The 22,397-nt window shown below is 35.0% G+C and overlaps 1 protein-coding gene and 1 long non-coding RNA gene across 2 annotated transcripts; one reads left to right on the top strand and one right to left on the bottom strand.

Moving 5' to 3' along the window:
* Window positions 1-6,456: 6,456 nt before the first annotated feature.
* LOC120116992 (alpha-glucosidase-like) lies at window positions 6,457-8,054 on the bottom strand. Its single transcript, XM_039137352.1, has 4 exons — window positions 7,787-8,054; window positions 7,018-7,700; window positions 6,698-6,928; window positions 6,457-6,596 (listed from the first exon to the last, which is right to left on the bottom strand). The coding sequence occupies exons 1-4, from the start codon at window positions 8,023-8,025 to the stop codon at window positions 6,457-6,459; spliced, it is 1,293 nt and encodes a 430-aa protein (XP_038993283.1). The 5' UTR covers window positions 8,026-8,054.
* A 12,398-nt stretch (window positions 8,055-20,452) lies between these two features.
* LOC120117000 lies at window positions 20,453-21,871 on the top strand. The gene is made up of 3 exons (XR_005515595.1): window positions 20,453-20,890; window positions 21,028-21,299; window positions 21,386-21,871. It is a non-coding gene; the product is annotated as an uncharacterized LOC120117000 (long non-coding RNA).
* The last annotated feature ends 526 nt before the right edge of the window (window positions 21,872-22,397 follow it).

The following is a 22,397-nucleotide window of genomic DNA, read 5'->3' on the forward strand; positions in this document are numbered from 1 at the left end:
AAATTCCATGCAAATACTTATCTCATTTTCTACATCATAGCTATCTGATCAGAATACCCAACTATATTCAGATTCACATCATAATTGATTAACTCAACTTTACCTTTTATTCCAATCTTATAACTCTATCACTTTTACTCTGACAGTTAATCAATAACATCTGTCTAATCTAGAACACAACCCTAATCAACCAATCACATACATCCTTTCCAATCGAAATTATCTCAAAATTCGTTTACTTAACTTGTCAATTTCACCTCTATTCTCATACATCCTATAATTTACGTTGTTCAACTGAACATTCTGACTTAATTTGTCTTATAAACTAATCATTGATATACCCATTCCTAAACTCTTCTTATCAATCCTCAGCTTTACTCAAATATACAAATCCTTATTCCCTTTACTATACCACAGTACTATGATCCAAATATACAATTGTATCCAGATCCATTTCATATTTGGTTGTCTTATCATGACAACATCTAAAAATATTAAATTCTATACCTTTTCCATCACATAATCTGGTTAGTCAACGCTAACTCTTTCCATCCAAAATACAAACCCTTATTCTATCCACATTCTTATTAATATACAGTATTATTCCTTTATTTCAAACTCATCAACTCTGACTGTATATATCTTATATGCTTTTCACTGATGCACTTATTCTCGAACTTTCCACAAATTCTAACCACATCCTTAGATCTTTTTAACAATCTTATAGTGACACTTTTTCACCATATTTTATCTTATCCATAAAATAACAAAACTATTCCATATCGTGTTTCCGATTCAAAACAATGAAAACTTTCTATCATTATTCAGATATGATTTCAGCTTTCTGAAATCAACTTTTGATCTTACTAGGCATTTTCTGAGGTGTCCGCTCTTCATCCTGCCTGGCCAGGGCAGGTGAATAGCTATCACAGTTAGGAATATCACCTTTCACTTACTTCAAAATTATCACGATCAGATTTCTACTGTATTAAATTATTCTTATTCTATTAGCAAGGCAACATACTCCTTACACTATCATATCAGAAATTTTTCACTCTATGTTGGCATGTACACATTTTATGACACTTTGGACTTCGGTTTATGCCGAGAATCGGCTAAACCTTAGCTCTGATACCATTAAATGTAACACCCCAACCTGTACCCGACCCGGATATGAGTCTGAGGTGTCACATTGACTTTTCCAACTTTGACTCTTGATAAAATTCAAAGAATTTTTAAAACATTTCATTAAAGTAAAAGAGGTTTAGTTACATAAACTGACCAAAATAACCAAAATCAATCAGAGCATATTTAATTCAACCAATTAGTACATGCTAACTATACTCAAATAACCAAAAACAATTTAAATCCTCTATTTTCTGATCTGAAATTTTGTAAGGGAGGTGCTGACCTGTCTTACTCTTCTTCTCTTCTCTTCTTGCTTTTGTACCCTACGTGTGAAATAATCACACGCTAAGTCGAAGACTTAGTGAGGCATAAAAACTTATAATGCACTTTATAACATATATCAATACATGCATGTTATGTTCTATCATGTTATACCAAATTACATGATTTCCTCGTATCATATAAAATCATATCAGATTAATTAAAGTAAATACATACATACACATAACTCATCATTAACAGTTTATCATGTAATCACATACTTTTATGCTTAACCTTTTCAATCAAACACTATACACACATAACATCATATCATTTCTATAACATTTATCATATCACTAACATATATTTGTTTATATCTCTTGATTAGCCCATGTACATATGTGAGAACTATAGATATGTGAGTTTATGGAGGTTGTGCACTAATGCACCGAAGTGTCACCACAGCTCCATAAGGACCACATATCATTCCTTAAGAATCATATACATATACTAGGGATCAAGTATGTGTCTCATCAGACTTCACACATGTTTCAAAGAATACATATATGTCCCGAAGGACCACATATCATTCCTTAAGAATCATATACATATACTATGGATCAAGTATGTGTCTCACCAGACTTCACACATGTTCCAAAGAATACATATATGTCCCGAAGGACCACATATCATTCCTTAAGAATTATATACATATACTAGGGATCAAGTATGTGTCTCACCAGACTTCACACATGTTCCAAAGAATACATATATGTCCCGAATGACCACATAGACCCTCGACTCTTGGCATGCCAACTATACCCCTAGCTCTCATGACACATAACATGGGCATTTTCATTTATATCATTTCATATTCACACATGCATATTAATTATCTTTTATCACATGTCTGATCTCTTATAATCATGTAATCACATAGCTCATGTCATTTCTTGTAAAATCACATATATCATGTAATACATATAACTTATACACTTTCTCATATGTTCACATGGTTCTTATCACATGAATAATATCTTTTCATATAGTTTATGCTTTATTATCTTATATTCCCATACATGTAATACATATCAAGCATGGTTACACAACTCATTTCGATATAACTTGCATGTACCTATATTCTTTTTCATATACTCACATAGTCATATAGTATAATATTTCATATAACCTCATGAAACAACTCACATGGATACATACTCAAATACTCATAGTTACATATCACTTAAATTATTCATATTTACCTAATCCATAGTCTTATAGCTTTTATCACTAAGTCATTTATCTAATCTCTTATTCTCATATGTTCATATTTATCATATAACACATAAGTTTTATTGCATATTTATATCTCATTCCTACATCACTAATTCATAATATAATTTATATCATATCATCTACCTTATTCTGTATTTCTTAGTATACACTTACTTTACCTAACCTACATTATACTTATAAACCTGAATATATTACTTCTATTATTTCTTTTATGTACAGTTTAATCTATTTACTTAATTCAATTCCGTACAACTCTTATAATCATTTCATATCACTCCATAGCTTTTATTATACAACTAATGTATCATAATTTTATTTAAGCATATGAATCTTTCTCCTCTATCTTATCTTATATGCTCATAGTATCACTGAAGTTCAAGTCTCCTAGTTAATATATTATTTATGTAACCTTTGCTTACTTAGTTCATATCCTTTCTCATAAACTCACGTTTACCATATTCTCATATTATTACTTAAATTATCTCATAACATGTATTCACGTAGTAATATTTCATTTATATATATATATATATCAAAGATCCTATCACATAACTTATCTTTTATATTCATATAATTTATTATCGTATCATATGGTTTATATCATCATAACATATCACATATTCACATCAACCATATAATACATATATACAATAACATGTCAACACATATAAATCATACACATATATACTTCTATTTATGAATTCATGCATTTTATTATGGAAATAGACTTGTCGCAAGTCTTATTTCCATTTAACATCATATAATACTAATATGCACTCACCTGGCCTTACTAGTCCATTTCAATCTCTTATCTTCTCTTTTTATCGATCTTACTTGTCAATGATTCCGGAACTCGTTTAGGCTCTGAATCTACATAATTATACATTTTAAGACAATTATTAGATGCCTACACCTTGTAATTTGATACTAGCAACTTAAATGAACTTATTAAACCAATATTTACAATTTTCCTTTAGGGGGTATCGATTCCCTACTGGGGGTATCTATACCCTCATAACATTCTGGAATTCTATCGTTTGAGAGGGTATCGATTCCCCTTGAATGGGTATCGATTCCCCTAGCCCAGAAATCCTATTTTGAGCTCGAAATTCACTTCATTTCAGGTTAAACCTTCATATTTTAATTCCTTTAATATTCCTAACTTCCATACACATATTTAAACTCATTTCTATTCCATAATCACTTCTTTAAACCCAAAATTCCATCATTTACATGGCATTCAAGAATCAAACTAAATTTTCAATGTGTTCTAATTCCAATTCTAACACTTCATACTTCTTAATTAGATTGATGACAAGTCAAATTCATCCATAAAACTTCAACAACCATACCATATCAAAATTCCATCTTAAAACTCATATTACAAATTCCTTCTTAATTCCTTTATCTTATTGTTTAAATCCCATATAAGCTTTCCTTAAGCTTATTTAATACCCAAAGAATCAAAATCCACTTAATATTTACAGTAATTAACTATAAAAACCCAACTTACCTATTTTAGCTAAGCCCCACGTGAAGAAGAGAAAGCAAGAAGAAGAAAGCTTCCAGATAGCTCTCTTCCCACGTTTTTTCCACTCTTATAAAAGGGAAAAAATATCTTTTAAAGGAAAAAGACTATAATACCCTTAATTTCCTTTAATAATTACTAAATAACCTTCATCATATATTTCTAATAATCATTGAATTATTTCATTCTTCTACTTTAGTCACCAAATTCTGAAACTTTTCAATTTAGTCACTAACCCGGTATTGTTGATGTTACAAAGCGTCCATCTCTATCTGTTTTGATATGAGTTACTGACCCAGGATTTTTCAGCTTTAAATTGTGACAATAAGCCGGCAGTTGGGCAAACGATGCTTCTGGCGACCCCCTTAACAATTCCAAGGCATAACATTTGTCTCTCCAAGCTTGAGAATATGAGATACTAATCTTGAACCGAGCATTCATGTCAGTCATAATTTCATGTCCCCGATATACCCTGCCATTCAAAAACATTAACTCAGCCAGAAAACCACCCAACACCTTTTTGTTTGTCTGTCTATGGTGAGGAAAAACTTGGGTTCTTGAACATGTATGTTTATCAATAAAAGTCCTAACTTGAAACATTTCGCAATCTTTTATCCTCTTTGCAATCATACGCCACGTACAGTTTTTGTCAATCATACACCTTGTTTCGAAATGATCTTTGTTTGATTTGTTAACTTTTAGTTGATAGCCATCTTCCACACATTTCGTATACAAAGCTATCTTCAAGTCTTCCTTTGTATCAAAACAATCATCTTTCTTGATACGAATAATTTTTGTGTAACAATCAACTGCTATCTTTACCAACTCTTCTTCCGGTATCTGAAGTATATCTGCCATATTCCAGTTATACTCCCGTGGCATTTTCTTCGGGGACTTTTCTTTGGGGATTTCTTCTTCTTCTTTTTCTTCTTCAGTGTTATATGAATTACAGAATAGATGTTCAACATGTTCATTTACAGTCGTAACTTCTTCCTTATTATCATCAACAACATCTTCCTAGGCAACGGCTATTTCATCATCAAAATTTGGGTATTGACCAATATCAAAATCATTACACGCAGGGTCTGTTTCTTCTTCTAAAAAATCATCAAAATCCGAGTATTAACCAAGATCAAAGTCCGGGTATTGACCAAGATCAAATTTCAAATACTGACTAGTACTCACAATTTTTTCTGTTGGCTCATCATCGTCTAACTGGTCAATACGAAAACTGGAATTTGGTGCTGAAAGTTGATTGGGATTTGGATTAGGGAAAGGTTGTGGGTTTTGAGATTGTGTTTGGTATTGGAAATGTGGTGAAACAATATTTACTTGGTGATGAAATTGTGGTGGAACCATTAAATTTTGAGCACCATAAACTGGGGTTGAAAAACTTAGTTGATTACTACCCGCTACTGACCCAACTTCACTACTTCTAGGTTCAACAACATACAATGTAACATCATCACTTGAAACACTAATGTAAGCAATGAATCGTTCAACATCTTCATTGTTGGTTAACAAATAAACTTTACCATTTCTCTGATAAGATAGCCTAAATCCACTTAGGGGCTCTAAATTCAATTTATTTGCAACACGTAACATTAGAGTTTCATAAGTTAACTTTTTTAATGACAATTTTAGTTGAAGATTCATGGGTAAATGCATATATTGTAAAACACCATGAACATTCTCCTATGACCCTCCAAAACACAAATCTATCCAAACATGATCAACATTAGATGATTTCATTATTGTAAATTAATTTACTAAACAAACGAGCTGCGAAACTAAAACCTGTTGCCGGATGGGGAATGATGTCATTGGATATAGGAACGAATGTCGCCGGAGAGAGTGATAGATGGAGATGGAATGAGTTACGATTTAGGGATTTAGGTTATGAGTTGTTGCTGCTGCGTAGTTATATACCCAAAACATTTGTGTTGCAAAACTAAAACCTGTTGCGAATTCAGAAATCGAGTTGCGAATTTGAAATTCAGTATTGCGATAGTCAGAATCTCGTTGTGATTTACAGATTCGCATTGCGATTTACGTATTCGCATTGCGATAGTCAGATTCGCATTGCGATTTATGTATTCGCATTGCGAATCTGGAAACTGATTTGCGATACCGGAGATCGCGTTGCGAATTATCGATCGCATTGCGATTTAGTTGGTCATTTTGGCAAATCCAAAAAAAGTTGGTTAAAATCGTATATTATAAGATATTTTTGGTCACTGAAGTTATTTTCTCTTTAAAAAATCTGGGAAGTTAACCGGACCAGGCCAAACTTGACCCAAGTAAGGGATGCCATCTCTTTTTATGAATACATCAGCTTCCATCCCTCTGATGTAGCTTCCGTATGTACTCTTTACACCGACACCTGTCAACATTGAAATCATAAAGTATGCGACGCTAAGATCATTATTTTACGGTTCAGGTTCCTTCCGTCACCACCAATATGCATGCATCATATAAAGTTACCAGGATCTACGATGACGACGTATTTCTGATTATTCCGATGAAGCTTATCAACAAATTGCTTCATCCGGTCCTCAGGGAAGTTTATGGGGTCAAGAGTGAAGTCCTTGAATCTGTCCATGTAATCGATGTCCGTCCACATAACTTCGAGAGGGATCATGGCTTTTGCATAGGCAGCAACCACACCCTCAACATCAGAAACATTTTTGTAGCCATATCGGCACTGATGGAATCCTTTAACAAACAATACGGAATTGAGTGATGATTAATGCATTAATAAATCAATGGTATCTAAGTTGAAAAAAAGAAAGTTGCATACTTACCAAAGGACCAATAAGGCATGGGAGCAGGGCGGCCAATAAGCTCAGTATACTGCTGAATCACAGTGTGTGGCAATGGTCCACCAAAAACATACAAATCTATAACACCTCCAATAATCTTGTAAGTTATCCTGTTTCCTCCATAGACTATGTCCATCCCATTGCTATTAAGCAATAAGACTCCATGGCTAGTCCCTGCTGCTACTCTGCCATCTTCAGATGCTGATCTTACATTAACATCGAGATTAGCACTCGCCAAATCCGCATTCCACAACGTCAACGTCTCATCGCGTTGTAACTTGAACGATCTCTTTGTGTGCTCCCCGAGTCCGTAAAGAGACGACCTGTTTGCAGGAAGCGCGGAGGAGAGTTGAATGTATTGTTCCTTGAACACCAAGAAAGTGCTTGGATCCGATGGATCCGGAGATGCGTCGAAAAGGGTGTCGCCGGAGGAGCGACGTGTCAACCAGAAACCGAATGGAGTGGTGTTTCGGAGGGTGAAAATGAGGTCTGATGTTGGGTCCGACACCGAGTGGGTTTCCTTTTGCTTCCGCGTTGGGTGGTTTACTGATGAACTGAGGTGGAAATGATCTTGTGATTGGCGAGGAATGATTTCTTTTGGGATTTCCCATCTTTGATGCGCCGAGTCTGTAACCCTGATTCTCAAACGATTGCTTGTCTCGGAGCTTCACACAGTAAAATTTAAACCGTTTTGATCTGGAAAATTTGAAGTTTAAAAAACAAGAACATGGCAGCTGGTAGAAAAGATTACCTGACGAAAAGATTGAGATTTTGTATATCAGGTCCATAAACAGAGCAGTTGCGGATAAGAGCAAGACCAGCGGTCAACCACTTGTTGTTCGGGTCAACGGAAACAGATTTCAGTTTGTAGCCATAACCAACAGCTTCATTAACTCCGTGAATCACTGAACAAGAAGAAGAGGAAGAAGAAATGATTATAAAAAACAATAAGAGATTATTTAACAAGTATGTCTTTTGCGTTTTATTCATGGTTTTGTTTTTGTTTTTCCTCTTCAGACCGGCTTCTCCTTCTGCTATTTGTATTCCATTACTGGAGTATCAAAAAGATAAGCTGTCGTTTTCTTTCTACTGTATAATTTTATTCGATGAATCCATTAAGCCACCTACTAGTTAAATGAAATATTGATTTCCTTCAAATTTTTTATTTCAAATAATTATATTTATAAAATACATGAATATCATTGATGATTAAGAATTTTCTTTTTATAAATATTATTTTACAATAATTTTAGATTAATAGAAAAGATACAACTTATAAATTATATACACAATGATGATATTTGTAATTTTTTATTGGGTTAAATACCCTATTCATACATGAACTATACTAAATTCTCAGTGTCATACATAATGTTTAAAAATTTTCGATTACATACATAATGTTTTCTGTCGTTAACGGATTCACCCACATTCGTTACGGAAAGTGATGTGAAACCCTACTACCACTAATAAAATGATATGTGACACTTTAAAAAACATGCTTTTAGTTTTTTAGATAAATTACATCATTCATCCCTCAACTATTCTCTCACTCTTATTTTAGTCACTAATTTTTTTTAATTTAATTATTAAATTATAAAATTACTCTTATTTTAATAATTCAAACTTATTTTATTAATATTTTTATGACGTGGCATAAATAAAATCCCTATCTTCTACTTTCTTTATTAGAGTCAAAACCCCTAACAATCTCTAGTTTCATTTTCTAATCTTCTACTTTCTTTATTTCATCTTCTTCCTCAGCCAGAAAACAAAAATCATAAACAAAAAAGGCATAAAAATGGCTAGAACCCCATCTTCGAAACTAAACCAAACCCATATGAGAATACCCTAATCTAAGCATAGTATAAACTTCATAGCCAAGGAAAACCCACCGAAGGAACACCTAGTTGAAGTCATCGGTCAGATAAGAAACTACCCCGGCGACGGTGGTGATAACCAAAAAGGCAAAATTCCCATCTCATTTCTCCATATCAATCCCGATAACAACACTCTCAGGGTCCAGGCCGATATTAGGTACTGGGACTTTTCCCTAGATAGGGTTTCTTCTTCCGAGGAAGAAGGTCTTGATGTGTTTTACAAGAAATTCATCGAGTCGAGAACCAATAGCGTGAAAATGGGTGCTAAGTGTACTATAATGATGTATGGACCAACTGGTTTAGGGAAGAGTCATACCATGTTTGGGTGTTCAAAGCAACCTGAGTTAGTTTATAGGTTACTAAAAGGTATATTGGGGGATCATGGAGATGATGAAGTTGGGACTTTTGTTCAATTTACTATTTTGGGGTGTTTATCCCGAAAAATCACCGGCGATCGGTATATTTACCGATTTAACACCGGTCATATTATATTTCCCGATCTAACACCCGTAGCAGTAAAGCGCGCCTCCTGAACCGCGCTATATGCTGATTTGGCACCACGTGGAGTATAGCGCGCCCCCTGTACCGCGCTATACGCTGACTGGGTTACACATAGGGTATAGCGTGCCCCCTGCTCCGTGCTATACGCCACGTAGGGGTATAGCGCGGATCAGGGGGCACACTATACGCCATACTAAAATTATATTTAACGCGGTCCCTGGTTCGCGCTATATAATAATTACATATATCGTGGTGCAGGTACCACGCCATATATGTCTATAAATACACTCCTCCGGTTCTCACATCTCCTCGCATCTCTCCTCTCTTATAAATTAATACAACAATTCCGTCAACGAGTAATAATTCTGGCAATCTTGTCATATTTGATTTAGAAGTTCGTGCGATTTTTCGTTATAAGGTAATTTTGTTATAATTTTTTAATTATACTTATTGTTTATTATCATTATTTGAAAAAATATTATACTAATTATTTTCAATTAATTTTTATGTTTGTAAAATTGAAAAGCGGGAGCATACGTCGAAATAGTTTTGCGGTGCAGGTAATAATATAAAATTATATTATTTAAATTATTTACGTTGATGTGTAAAAAAAATTTGTGTTATATTTTCGTTCATATATAATTTATTTAATCAGGTTTGTTTCAGTTATTTTTTTTACAGATATAATATTGCCGCACTTTTAAACTCAAAGAATGGCGCGACTTTCAGCTATTGTTTATTATGATGGTGAAATTCGAGAAAATGAAATCGGCGTTGTTTTCGTATCAAATGAGCGTGTTAAAATACCATTCAAGAGAAACATAACTCTTGAGGAGCTGGTAACGAAGATTTCGAGGAAGATTCATGTTGGAAGTAGTAGAAAAATGTCGTCGTTGCAGTACAAATTTCTAACATCATTGTTTCCATTAACTTATACAGCGTTCGAACTTTCGAACAATGACGATGTTCAAATGATGGTTGAAGCTCAAAGTAATTATTCCGACTACAGTAATGTGTAATGATTTTAATGCAATAATGGGGAGACATTCATCCGTAACTCCTTACGATATGTATCGATGTGGGTTCACGAATAATCCGTATGGTAACACCGCGTCCAGTTCAAGGGGAAGACATTCATCTGCAAATTTCTTTGACCTTAATATGGAGATGTCATCGACGCAACAATCTGTACAGTTTCCATTTGACACTATGGCTTCAAGCTCCAAGGAGAGGCATTCAACTGCGAGCTTTTTCGATCTGAATGTCGATATGCCTTCCAGTTCAAGGGGAATGCGTGCAAGTAGTAGGTTCTTCGACCTAAATATGGAGAGCATGGAGGAACCATCATCTCCACCAGAAGAACCGCTTCGTGAGCATGGTGCGGATGGTGCTGAGACTGGACTATTTATTCACCCAGAATCACCGCAATTCAACTTCGATGATGATGAAGTTTCAGGAAATGTGGCACAAACTGACCCTCCTGTACACATGTATAAAGCTGATTATGGTGCAATGTACGGGCCAGAATTTGCGGATATGCCTCATCTCGGTGACTATGGATATTACTCATCAATAAATAATGGTGATTTATCTTTAGGCATGGAGTTTTCAAGCAAAGAAGAAGCGATGATGGCTATCAAAAATTACAATATCCGTAATTCTGTTCAGTCCAGAGTCAACCGATCGACGACCAAAAAATATGTATGCTACTATGCTCGACGCAAAAACGGATGTAATTGGATGGTTCGCGTATCGAAAATAAAGAGGAAAAACAACATATGGGAACTAACAGTATACAACGGGTCCTCACACATGTTGTGCTGGAGGGGTCAACCAAGATCATCCCAACTTGGACTCTGAAGTGATATGCCAAGCCATCATGCCCATGGTAAAAGCAAGCTCTCATATAGCTGTTGCAGTGTTGATTTCAGCTATACAATCGCAGTATGGGTACATTGTCTCATATAAAAAAGCTGGTTGGCAAAACAAAATGCCATTGTCAAACTTCATGGCGAATGGGATGTATCTTACAACGAACTTCCAGGTTGGTTTAGGCTGGTGCGGACGTTGAATTCTGGGACAATTGTGGACTTTAAAACCTCCTATGAATACTATAATGATCGAGTTCTTCGCGATCGATGCCAATTCTACCGAGTTTTTTGGAGTTACCCACAGTACGTTAATGTTGCCAAATACTGCAAGCCTGTGGTCCAGATCGACAGGACTTTCTTGTATAGAAAATACAAGTAAGTTTTATTATTGGCAGTTGTCCAAGATGGCAATCACAACATTCTTCCAGTTGCTTTTGCTCTTGTCGAAGGAGAAGATACAGATTCTTGGGCTTTTTTCCTCCAAAATTTACGTTCACATGTTATCACGAGGGAAAAAATATGTGTCATTTCAGATCGCGGAGCTGGGATCAAAGCATCAATGGAGTCTTTGGGTCCAATGTGGCAATCACCCTTTGTCCAACATAGGTATTGTTTCCGACACATTGCTGCGAACTATCATGGAAGGTACAAGAAGAATGATGAGCGTCAATTAATTGTGTGCATGGGTAAGTGAAAGCAAGTTAGTAAGTTATACATTTTTTGATCATTTTAATTTTGAAAAGAAAACAAGTTTGTAAGTTATACATTTTTTGATCAGGTTACGAACTACTTCCTCGAACGTTTGAATCAATACTTCAAGATTTACGGGCGAATAACGAGGAAGGATACGATTACATCAGCCTCATCGATAAAGAAATGTGGACGAACACATATGATGGTGGATATTGATATGGACACATGACGACCAACTTGGCTAAGGCAATCAATTCAACCTGAAAGGGTGCACGTCACTTACCTATAGCGGCTTTGATAAAAACTACATATTTTCGTTTGGGGGCGCTTTTTGCGAAGCTCGGGGGACAAGCTCAAACCTGGATGCAAGGTAGTCATGTCAATCACCCTAGATTAGTTGCAGATCTACAGAAAAAAATTACTGCATCAAATGGAATGTCTGTAACAAGCTTCTCTAGAAGGCATGAAATGTTTCGTGTCACAGAGTTGCCGCGACCTCTTCAAGGGATTGAAGCTGTGTCGTTAAGAGTAAATATAAGGGACAGAACGTGCGACTGCAGGTTTTTTCAAGCTCTGAAGTATCCATGCTCTCATGTGATAGCAGCTTGCTTGCATATACGTCAAGACTATAACCATTTTGTGGATCCCGTATACCTACTATATGAAGTTTTTAAGGTATACGAACTTGAGTTTCCCCCCATAGGTAATGACAAAGACCCTGATGAGGTTCAAGATTGGCTTCCGATTATACCAAATCTGAGTTTATTGAGGGAGCGTGGTCATCCAAAATCCAATCGAATTCATTGCGATATGGATATTCGAGAAAGATTTAGACAAGACAGAAGATGTGGCCATTGTAGAAACCCAGGACACACTAGAAAAACATGTCCACTTATGTTGTCATCAAGTAACAATTGATGAGGAAATGATGTATTTGTTTATCAAATAATAATTCTTGTATTTTAATTTGTATTTACTTCAAGTTAATGTCATTCGATAATCGCTGATGAAGATTAAAAAAACGAACACAATCATTAAATTTTATCAAACTAATAACAATTTGGTATTTAAATACAACAAACATACAATAAGAATTAAATGGTAAATGATAACCAAATTACAATAACTGATATTAAATGGTACTAAACAAAATTAACTGAAATATATTAAAAAAAAGTCTAACAAATTTAACAAAATAAAGTTGTATTAAATGAGAAATAATAAAAAATTACAATTAAACAAAATAAAGTAAATACAAATATAATAAAAAAAATATCGATGCCTGCGTCGCGAATGTGTTCCGTAGAGCAGTGGCTGTCGGTCTCGAGAAGGATTTCTTCGTATCACTGGTTCTGACTCCTCGCTGTCATCATCGTCGTCGTCACCATCGTCATCCTCGTCGTCGTCCTGAGCAGGTACATTAGGTTGATGAGGAGCTGATGACGATGAAGCACCTCCATAGAATAAGAACCCTGGAGGTGTATGACTGACTATCCCACCGGCCTGCGAAAATTGGGAAAACTGGGAAAACCCATAAATCGCTGAGTGTGAAAAGTGTATAGGAGGTGTATGTGTTGCGGCCATGGGTGATGAGGCTGAACCCGCCAAATATCCAGCATATGAACCCCAAGTCGGATATGCAAATATAGACCCATAATAGCCTCCAAGAGGGGTCATCTATAATGGTGGCGGTGGCGGGGTCATAAAACCAGGTGAAGGCAGCGGCGATGGCATCTGGTAATGGAAAGGCGATGGCGACATCATATATGGCTACGGTGGCTGCTGGGAAGGTACTGCTGGTACAGCTGAGGATGAACCGGAAGCACCTGCTATCCGTTCACGAGTCGGGGGACGATGGTGTTGTGTCGGTGAATGTCTCTGTCGATTTCGTGGAAATGTCTACCCTCGTGCATCCTTGGGAAGTAGAAACAGTTTCCCGTTACTGTTGAACCACTCATAATAATCCTCAGCATACATCAAGAAGTCAGTAAAAATGGGCTCTCTACGTGGAAGGCACCGATGTCGATCCTCCCACAACACGACCCACTCATGATGCCTCACCAGCCAATCTGTATCTGTCTTGCCGCGTCTATCTAAGCTATACAACTCGTCCATATTACGATGTGCTTCTGGAATTGGTTGAAAACAACCAAACTGCCGGAGCACGCGATCAGTGGAGTGCCACTCGATGGTCGCATAACAGATCAGAGGGATCATCGCCATCCAAACATCTGATGGACCCCTCAACTCAGGTGGGATCACCGCCCTTACATCATAAGTAGAATATGGCACCCATTCAAACTAAAACAAATAATATATAATTTTTATCAAAATAATAATCTAATTATATAACTATAATCTAAAATTGATTTTTAAACATTAAAATTCATACCTGTATGCCAGCCTTCTAATCGATTAACACCCTAATTTTTTCTAAATCATCAGGTAGCTCCTGATGATTTTTCCTATCAGTAGACCACCTATTCAAGGAAAAAAATTTGTTATACGCTGTATAAAATTATTAATATACAAAATCAGTTTTATAATTAGCTCAGAAGTAGTGGAAATACGAATAGGTTCTTCACAACGGGACATAAAAAGGGCAATCGATACCATGCCCAAGACTGCAGCAGCAGGAGACATCCGTCGATAGCATTACGCTTGTAGTCAGTGGCTCCACACATCTCCCTGTACAGCAAAGCCAAAACTGCCGAGCCCCAACTGAATGATCTGACGAGATGAAAGTCGCTAAAATGTCGTAACCACATGCAGTGAACTAGGTTGCGCGATTTGTCCGGCATCAGCAACCCTCCTATCAGCTGCAGTATGCATGCCCGTGCATACATCTTAACCTCATCCTCAGAGGCGTCTACGCTCAACTCCCGAAAATTGGCATCTAACCAATTTAACGGTATCCTACCTCCGATAAAATTTTTCGGGACACGTCCTAGACTATCCCGACACAAACTAGTCCAAGAGCCGGAAATTATCCCCGATATCACATCTCCATTCACCGGAAGCCCCAGGTGCATAGAAACATCCTCAAGCGTGATCGTGCACTTTCCGCACGGAAGATGGAATGTTTGGGTCTCCGAACTCCACCACTCTACTAAGGCAGAAATCAGGTCTGGCTCTATCTTACAGTGACCCTGATATCTACCTATGTAACCGAATCCAGCCTCTACTAAATACGGCAAGACACGGCTGGGTATCACTAACTTAAGATTCATAATAAAAGGATCTAATACACGGTCATTCTCCTAAAAATAAATAATTACAAAAATTAAGTCTCAATCTAATAATCATGCATTAAATAAATCTAATTATTATTAATAATTTAAATTAAATTAAAACGTTAAAATGTTACCGTATCAGCAAAGTGTTGAGATATTTAATTCTTAATCTAATAATCATGCATTAAATAAATCAACTAATTATTACTAATAATTTAAATTAAATTAAAACGTTAAAATGTTACCGTATCAGCAAAGTGTCGAGATATTTAATTCTTAATCTAATAATCATGCATTAAATAAATCAACTAATAATTTAAATTAAATTAAAACGTTAAAATGTTACCGTATCAGCAAAGTGTCGAGATATTTAATTCTTAATCTAATGATCATGCATTAAATAAATCAACTAAATATTACTAATAATTTAAATTAAATTAAAACGTTAAAATGTTACCGTATCAACAAAGTGTAGATATATATGATTTCCATCCGAGCGAAGTAGATTGCCTTCCATTATATATCTGCAAAAGAATTATATTAGTAAAATATTAAATAAAGTAAAATACTTAAATAAATTAAATACATAATAGTAAAAATATTATAAAATATACCTTAAAAGAGAGAGTATTTGAGAGAAATTTAGAGAATTTGAGAGAATTTGGTGTGATAAAAGTGATTGAGGATGGGGGTATTTATAGGGAGGATTGGGAAGTGGAGGGGCGGGTATTTAGGGGTATATCGCGCCCCCTGCACCGCGCTATACCCCACGTGTCAGATACTCAGGTATGGCGCGGATCAGGGGGCGCGCTATACCCACGTGGCACCAAATCACCGTATATCGCAGGACAGGGGGCGCACTATACCCACGGGCGCCAAATCAGCGTATAGCGCGTTCAGGGGGCGCGCTTTACTGCTACGGGTGTTAGATCGGGAAATATAATCTGACCGGTATTAGATCGGTAAATATACCTATCACCGGTGATTTATTGGGAAAAACGTCCTATTTTGGAGATCTATAATGAGGAAATTTATGATCTTTTGTCAAGTAATGGAGGAGGGGGTGGGTTTGGATTCTGATGCCCTAAAAGTCAAAATGGATCTTGTAGACATTCATTTTCGTCCCATTATATATATATATATACATATATATAGTTTGAAAATATTTTTAAAAAAACATATATATAATATATAGTTTTGAAAACATGTTTGAAAACTTTTATATATTATATAGTTTTTAAAACATTTTGAAAATAAATATAATATATAGTTTTTAAAATATTTTTGAAAATATATATTATATAGTTTTTAAAATATTTCAAAAATAAATATAATATATAGTTTTTAAAATATTTTTGAAAATATATATTATATAGTTTTTAAAACAACAACAACAACAACAAAACCCAATTCCCATATGTATGGGGTAAGGGGGAGGTAGGGTAGTAGGCTGCCCCCAACGCCAGGTTGGGAGTAGCTTCCGTGAAAGACCTCCGACAGTCAGAAAATTAAAAATATAGATAAAATGCAATGCATGTATAAATAAATACATAGCTAAACAGTATTCATATGCAGTCATTAAAATCATATGTGCGTTTGTAATGGGAATTAATCCCTGTAAAATAATCCCTGCGAAAGAATCTCTGCATATTGACAGAAACATAAGACCCAGCTAAATTTAAAAGAGGAAACATGAAGAGAATGATAAACAAACGTCAACGATATCAAGCCCAGTTCCAATCCTTCATAAATACCAATAACAGAAACGTATAAAAAGTAGAAGTCATGGAAATTACTACAAAGGCATTAAAAGAAGACAGAGATGATATATATAGTTTTGAAAACATATATATATTATATAATTTTGAAATCATTTTTGAAAAATTATATAATATATAGTTTTAAAAACAATTTTGAAAACTATATAATTTTTGAAAACATAAAAATATATAATATATAATTTTAAAATACTTTTGAAAATATTTATTATATAGGTTTTTGGGAAAAATATATATAATAATATTATTATTATTTATTTTATTTTATTTTATTTTATTTTATCTTTTATTAATTTTATTTTCATTTTTATTGTCAGGTCCATTTTGAGTCCAATATAAGTCCAAAAAATTGGCGGCTGGACCAGTCCAGTAGGGGATTAGGGTTTCAAGTTTCATCCTGACGTCGCATTACAGGGGACTGTTAGATCAAGAGATGATCAACGGCCAGGAAGCTAGGGTTTTATCTAACCCTCATATTATCATCACGCCACAGCCACACGGGAGTCGTTGGATCTGGCTGTCTAATCCAACGGTCAGAATCCATTAAGAACAACCAAGTCAAATACCGATCGAAATCCTCGGCCAAATCACAGGAAAATCGGAACCAAGTCCAACTGTTCACGCACGACCACTAGAACTTAACCATCCCGGAAAATCGACGAGTACCCCACAATATCCGGAGCCACAACGGCCGATTACGGGGTTATAAAAGCCCCAAAGAGAGAACGAACAAGGGGGACAATCGGCCAGCAAATCGAACACAGAAAATCGAACCAGAGAACAACAGTACACGAAGCATCATCAAGAGCAAACCCACATCCACAGTGAGCCACAAAGAACAAAACTGTGTGAAAAACAAAACCCAAATACAACATTTAGCCTCAAACCCACCGCAAACACAAGATCAACGATAGTAAAGCAAGAATCATCATAACACAGTCGAAACCAAAAAAACAAAACCGAATAGAGAACCAAAAACGAAATAGTAAATCGTCGAACAACATAAGCAACAAAGCAACGGCCAAAGCCAGGAGACCCAGATCGTCGGAGTATCGGAAAAACGAAAGGTTTTTCACGAAAAAGTAAAAAGGTCGAAGCTTTTTCTCAGATCTACGTCGAGGGGGCCTGATTTTGGGTGATTGGGGTTCAGAACTAGATCTAGGGTGTAACGAGGAGTCTTGTGGGCGCAGAGGCCGGAGCGACGATGTCAAGGCAGGTTTAGGCCACCGGGCGATAGACGGCCTTCGGTGAAGGGAGAGGGCTAGAGAGAGTTCTCTCGTTTAAGGAGAAGGTTTTTTTAATGAAATGTGAGAATGAAGAGAAATGGGGCATTTTTGGATATTTATATACCAAGGACCAGTTTGTAAATACAAGATTCTTAAATTCACTCCGAAGTCCCTTGTATTTTGAATCATTTTTCATTTCGGTCACAATTTGTAATTTTGCCCCCGAATTTGCAATTTAATTAATTTGATCCTATTTATATTTTTATATCTTTGTGAATTGGTTCCTAACTTTTTACTCTCTTTTTTTTGCAGTCCATTTTAATGCCGATTTAACTCGTTAATTTCATTTTTTTTTCAATTTGGTCCCCTGAGTTTTATTTTATTTTATTTACTATTATTATTATTTTTCTTCATATTATTTTTTTACCTTTAAACTTTACCCTTTTTTACTATTCTATTATTTATTTATTTTTATTTTTTATCTTTTCCCTTTTTTTATCAATCATATTTTTTTCTCTTTGACTTATTCCTTTTATTGATTTTTTCCCACTTATTGATTTTTTTCCTTCTTTCTTTTGGCTTCTTATTATTATTTTATGTTTTTTGATTCATTTAATATTTTTTTTATTGTTTTTCATCTAACACTTTTGATTTTTATTTTAGAATAATTTCAACCAATCAAAGGTAAGCAATTCGAATTGAATATTTTAACTTTTAATTTAAATTCTAATTTTCGCAATTAAAGACAACCGACAAATTAATTGGTGCCAAAAGGGCGGTTCAAGGGTGTTAATCCTTCCTTGACTGTAACCGACTCCCGAACCCGACACATTTCTGGTAAAACGCAGATCAGGTAAGATGGTGTCTGACCCACCTAAATTCGTTTTAAAATGGTTGGTGGCGACTTCTAAGCATTTAATTCAAGTCGAAACTCAATTCCGGACCCCACCGAAAGACGGTTCCGACATATCTAAGGCAACTTTTATGTTTAGAACTGTATTTTTTGTTGAATTGTTGGGGTTATTGGTGTTTGATTCACTTTTTGTAGGGTATATTTTAGGGTTTGATACCATTCATCGCTCAAGCTTCTCAGGTCTATCACCCCCTCAACTTCTCTTTCTTCAACAATTGTTCAGTTAGGGTTTTTTCTCTGATTGAGGCGTGGCTCATATTATGACTTTCTAGAATTCAATCAAGATGAAACCAACACCGATAATACCGTAGGAGATTTGGGTTTATGGGTATACAATGGATAGTCTGCGGTTTAGGAGTGATCGATTGGTGTTTGGAATTGGGATTAGAATTTAATAAAATATTAATAAAAGAAAGAAGTTATTAATAGATGTCATGTTATAAAAAATATTAATAAAATAAATTTAAGTTATTAAAATAAAAGTAATTCTATAATTTAATAATTACAAAAATTTAGTGACTAAAATAAGAGTGAGAAGATAGTTGAGGGATGAATGGTGTAATTTACCCAAAAAATAAAAATATATGTTTTTAAAGTGTCATGTGTCGTAGTCGTAAGGTTTCACGTCACTTTCCGTGGTGACAGTGGGTGAATCCGTTAACGGCGGAAAATATCATATATAAAATTAAGAAATTTTAAACATTTTGTATGAAATTGAAAATTTGATATAGTTCATGTATGAACAGAGTATTTAACCCTTTTTTATTTTACCCATTGAACTATAACCTAAATATATCATTTTATCAAACATAATAAAATATGGTATTTAACCCATAGGTTGGACTATAAAAACCTTCTCTCAGTTACTTAAATTTGATCCATCACAATCATATTTTATAATTTTTCTAAAATTTTCACCCATAAAATAATGATATGTTAATTTATTAAAGATATTATATGTAGATAAATTATATCAACGGTTGTTAATCATTTAACGATTCAATAATGAAAATGAAAATTTTTATTAATAATAATGATTTTATTAAAATTTATCTATTTCGATAACTAAAATTAAAAGTGTATTAAGAAATTAAGGTAAATTACACAAAATGATTATTAATATTTAAGTAAGTTTTTCATTTTTCTACTAAAATTTTAAAAGTAACAAATTAATTTTATCGATTTATAATAAATAAATTATTAATATTATTGATTTATTACAAATAAGGAACCCCTAACATTACCATATGGTTGACCGTCTGACTCCTCTCGTTAAAATCCCCTCAATCCATAAAAAGTAAAAACTCTAGTTCACCCTTATCTTTTGCAACTCATCTCGACTTCGTCTTCCACGTGACAACAAAAGCAGAATAAACATTTATCAGTTCTTCACCAATTCTCGACTTAAACCAGAGAGAAGGGCTTTTCAGTGGGAAGGAGGCTACTTCTCGTGCCATGACACTAATTTTCGATTTAAACCAGGTTTTGGTAATCTATTTCTAACTATGACAAGTTATTTTCGTTAAAATCTCACACAGCCATTCACCGAATTTGACATCGGAATCATGGTGCTGGAAATCATAAAAAAGTAGTATGTGGATCTTCCTTCAGCCTCTTACTGGAGGTAATTGGATAACAACTACTGCTTTCTTAGTTTTCACTGGCTTTGTGGTTTGGCTGATTGAACGTCCCATCAACGACGAGTTCACAAATAGGAATGATCTTTTTGTACTCTTTCTCAACTCTAGTAATTGCTTACAGTAAGTTTTCTATCTATGTTTAACTTGAATTTATCTATTTAGTGCATTATGCATATATTGAGGTATGCGTACATTTTCACAATAATTCAAACCCAAACCCACGGCCTTCACTGCAACTTTGGCTTCCATGTTAACAGTTTAGCGGATTCAATCGAGCTCGAGAGATAACTATGTCGGTTATCAGTTTCTGGTTCCAAGAGCTATTATTAGTAGCGTAAAAATTGAAAATTTGAGGCAAGTAGAATGCCGATATCCAGAAGAATATGACGATGCACTAAGAAGGCGAAGTAAGAATGGTGGTGTGTTGGCCATTATTGATGATATATCAAACCTTAAATTATTCCTTGCCAAGTACCCTGCAGATTACACCATGATTAAATCCAAGGCTACTTCAGGCGGTTTTGCCTTTGTAAGATTCCTTTACAAACAGTCATGATTTTGATCCTTTGATTTGATACAGTAGGTGCTGAATTGTTTATATGTTAATGATCGTAGGTATTCCCAAAAGGTTCCCCACTCGTCAAGACATATCAGGTGCAATTATGAGACTAAGAGAGGAATAAAAGCTGCAAATGATGGAAAATAAATGGCTTAACGGTGTATTTCTCGAAAAATCACCGGTGATCGGTATATTTATCGATCTAACACCGGTCAGATTATATTTTTTGATCTAATACCCGTAGCAATAAAGCGCGCCCCTTGTCTCGCGCTATATGTTGATTTGGCGCCACGTGGGGTATAGCGCGCCCCCTGCACCGCGCTATACGCTGACATGGATTACACGTGGGTATAGCGTGGCCCCTGATCCGTGCTATACGCCACGTAAGGGTATAGCGCGGATTAGGGGCCGCGCTATACCTAGTTATTTGACACGTGGGGTATAGCGCGGTACATTGGGCGTTATACCCATAATTACCCCCATACCCCCGACGCTTCACACCCCCAATCCTTCCTATAAATACCCCCATCCTCAATCACTTTAATCACACCAAATTCTCTCAAATACTCTCTCTGTTTAAGGTATATTTTATAATATTTTTAATATTATGTATTTAATTTATTTAATTATTTTACTTTATTTAATATTTTACTAATATAATTCTTTTTGCATATATATAATGGTAGGCAGTCTACTTCGCTTGGATGGAAATCATATATCTACACACTTTGCTGATACGATAACATTTTAACGTTTTAATTTAATTTAAATTATTAGTAATAATTAGTTGATTTATTTAATACATGATTATTAGATTAAGAATTAATTTTTGTAATTATTTATTTTTAGGAGAATGATTGTGTATTAGATCCTTTTATTATGAATCTTAAGTTAATGATACATAGCCGTGTCTTGCCGTATTTAGTAGATGCTGGATTTGGTTACATAGGTAGATATCAGGGTCACTGTAAGATAGAACTAGACCTTATTTCTGCCTTAGTAGAGCGGTGGAGGCCGGAGACCCACACATTCCATCTTCCGTGCGGAGAGTGCACGATCACGCTTGAG

The sequence above is a fragment of the Hibiscus syriacus genome, unplaced genomic scaffold (assembly GCF_006381635.1).
Source record: "Hibiscus syriacus cultivar Baekdansim isolate YM2019G1 unplaced genomic scaffold, ASM638163v2 tig00110317_pilon, whole genome shotgun sequence".
NCBI lineage: Eukaryota > Viridiplantae > Streptophyta > Magnoliopsida > Malvales > Malvaceae > Hibiscus > Hibiscus syriacus.

Coding starts and splice junctions, on each gene's coding strand:
- LOC120116992 (XM_039137352.1), bottom strand. CDS start 8,025: ATGAATAAAACGCAAAAGACATACTTGTTAAATAATCTCTTATTGTTT. Junction 7,701..7,786: donor AATCTCAATCTTTTCGTCAG/GTAATCTTTTCT, acceptor TACTGTGTGAAG/CTCCGAGACAAGCAATCGTT. Junction 6,929..7,017: donor CATGCCTTATTGGTCCTTTG/GTAAGTATGCAA, acceptor TGTTTGTTAAAG/GATTCCATCAGTGCCGATAT.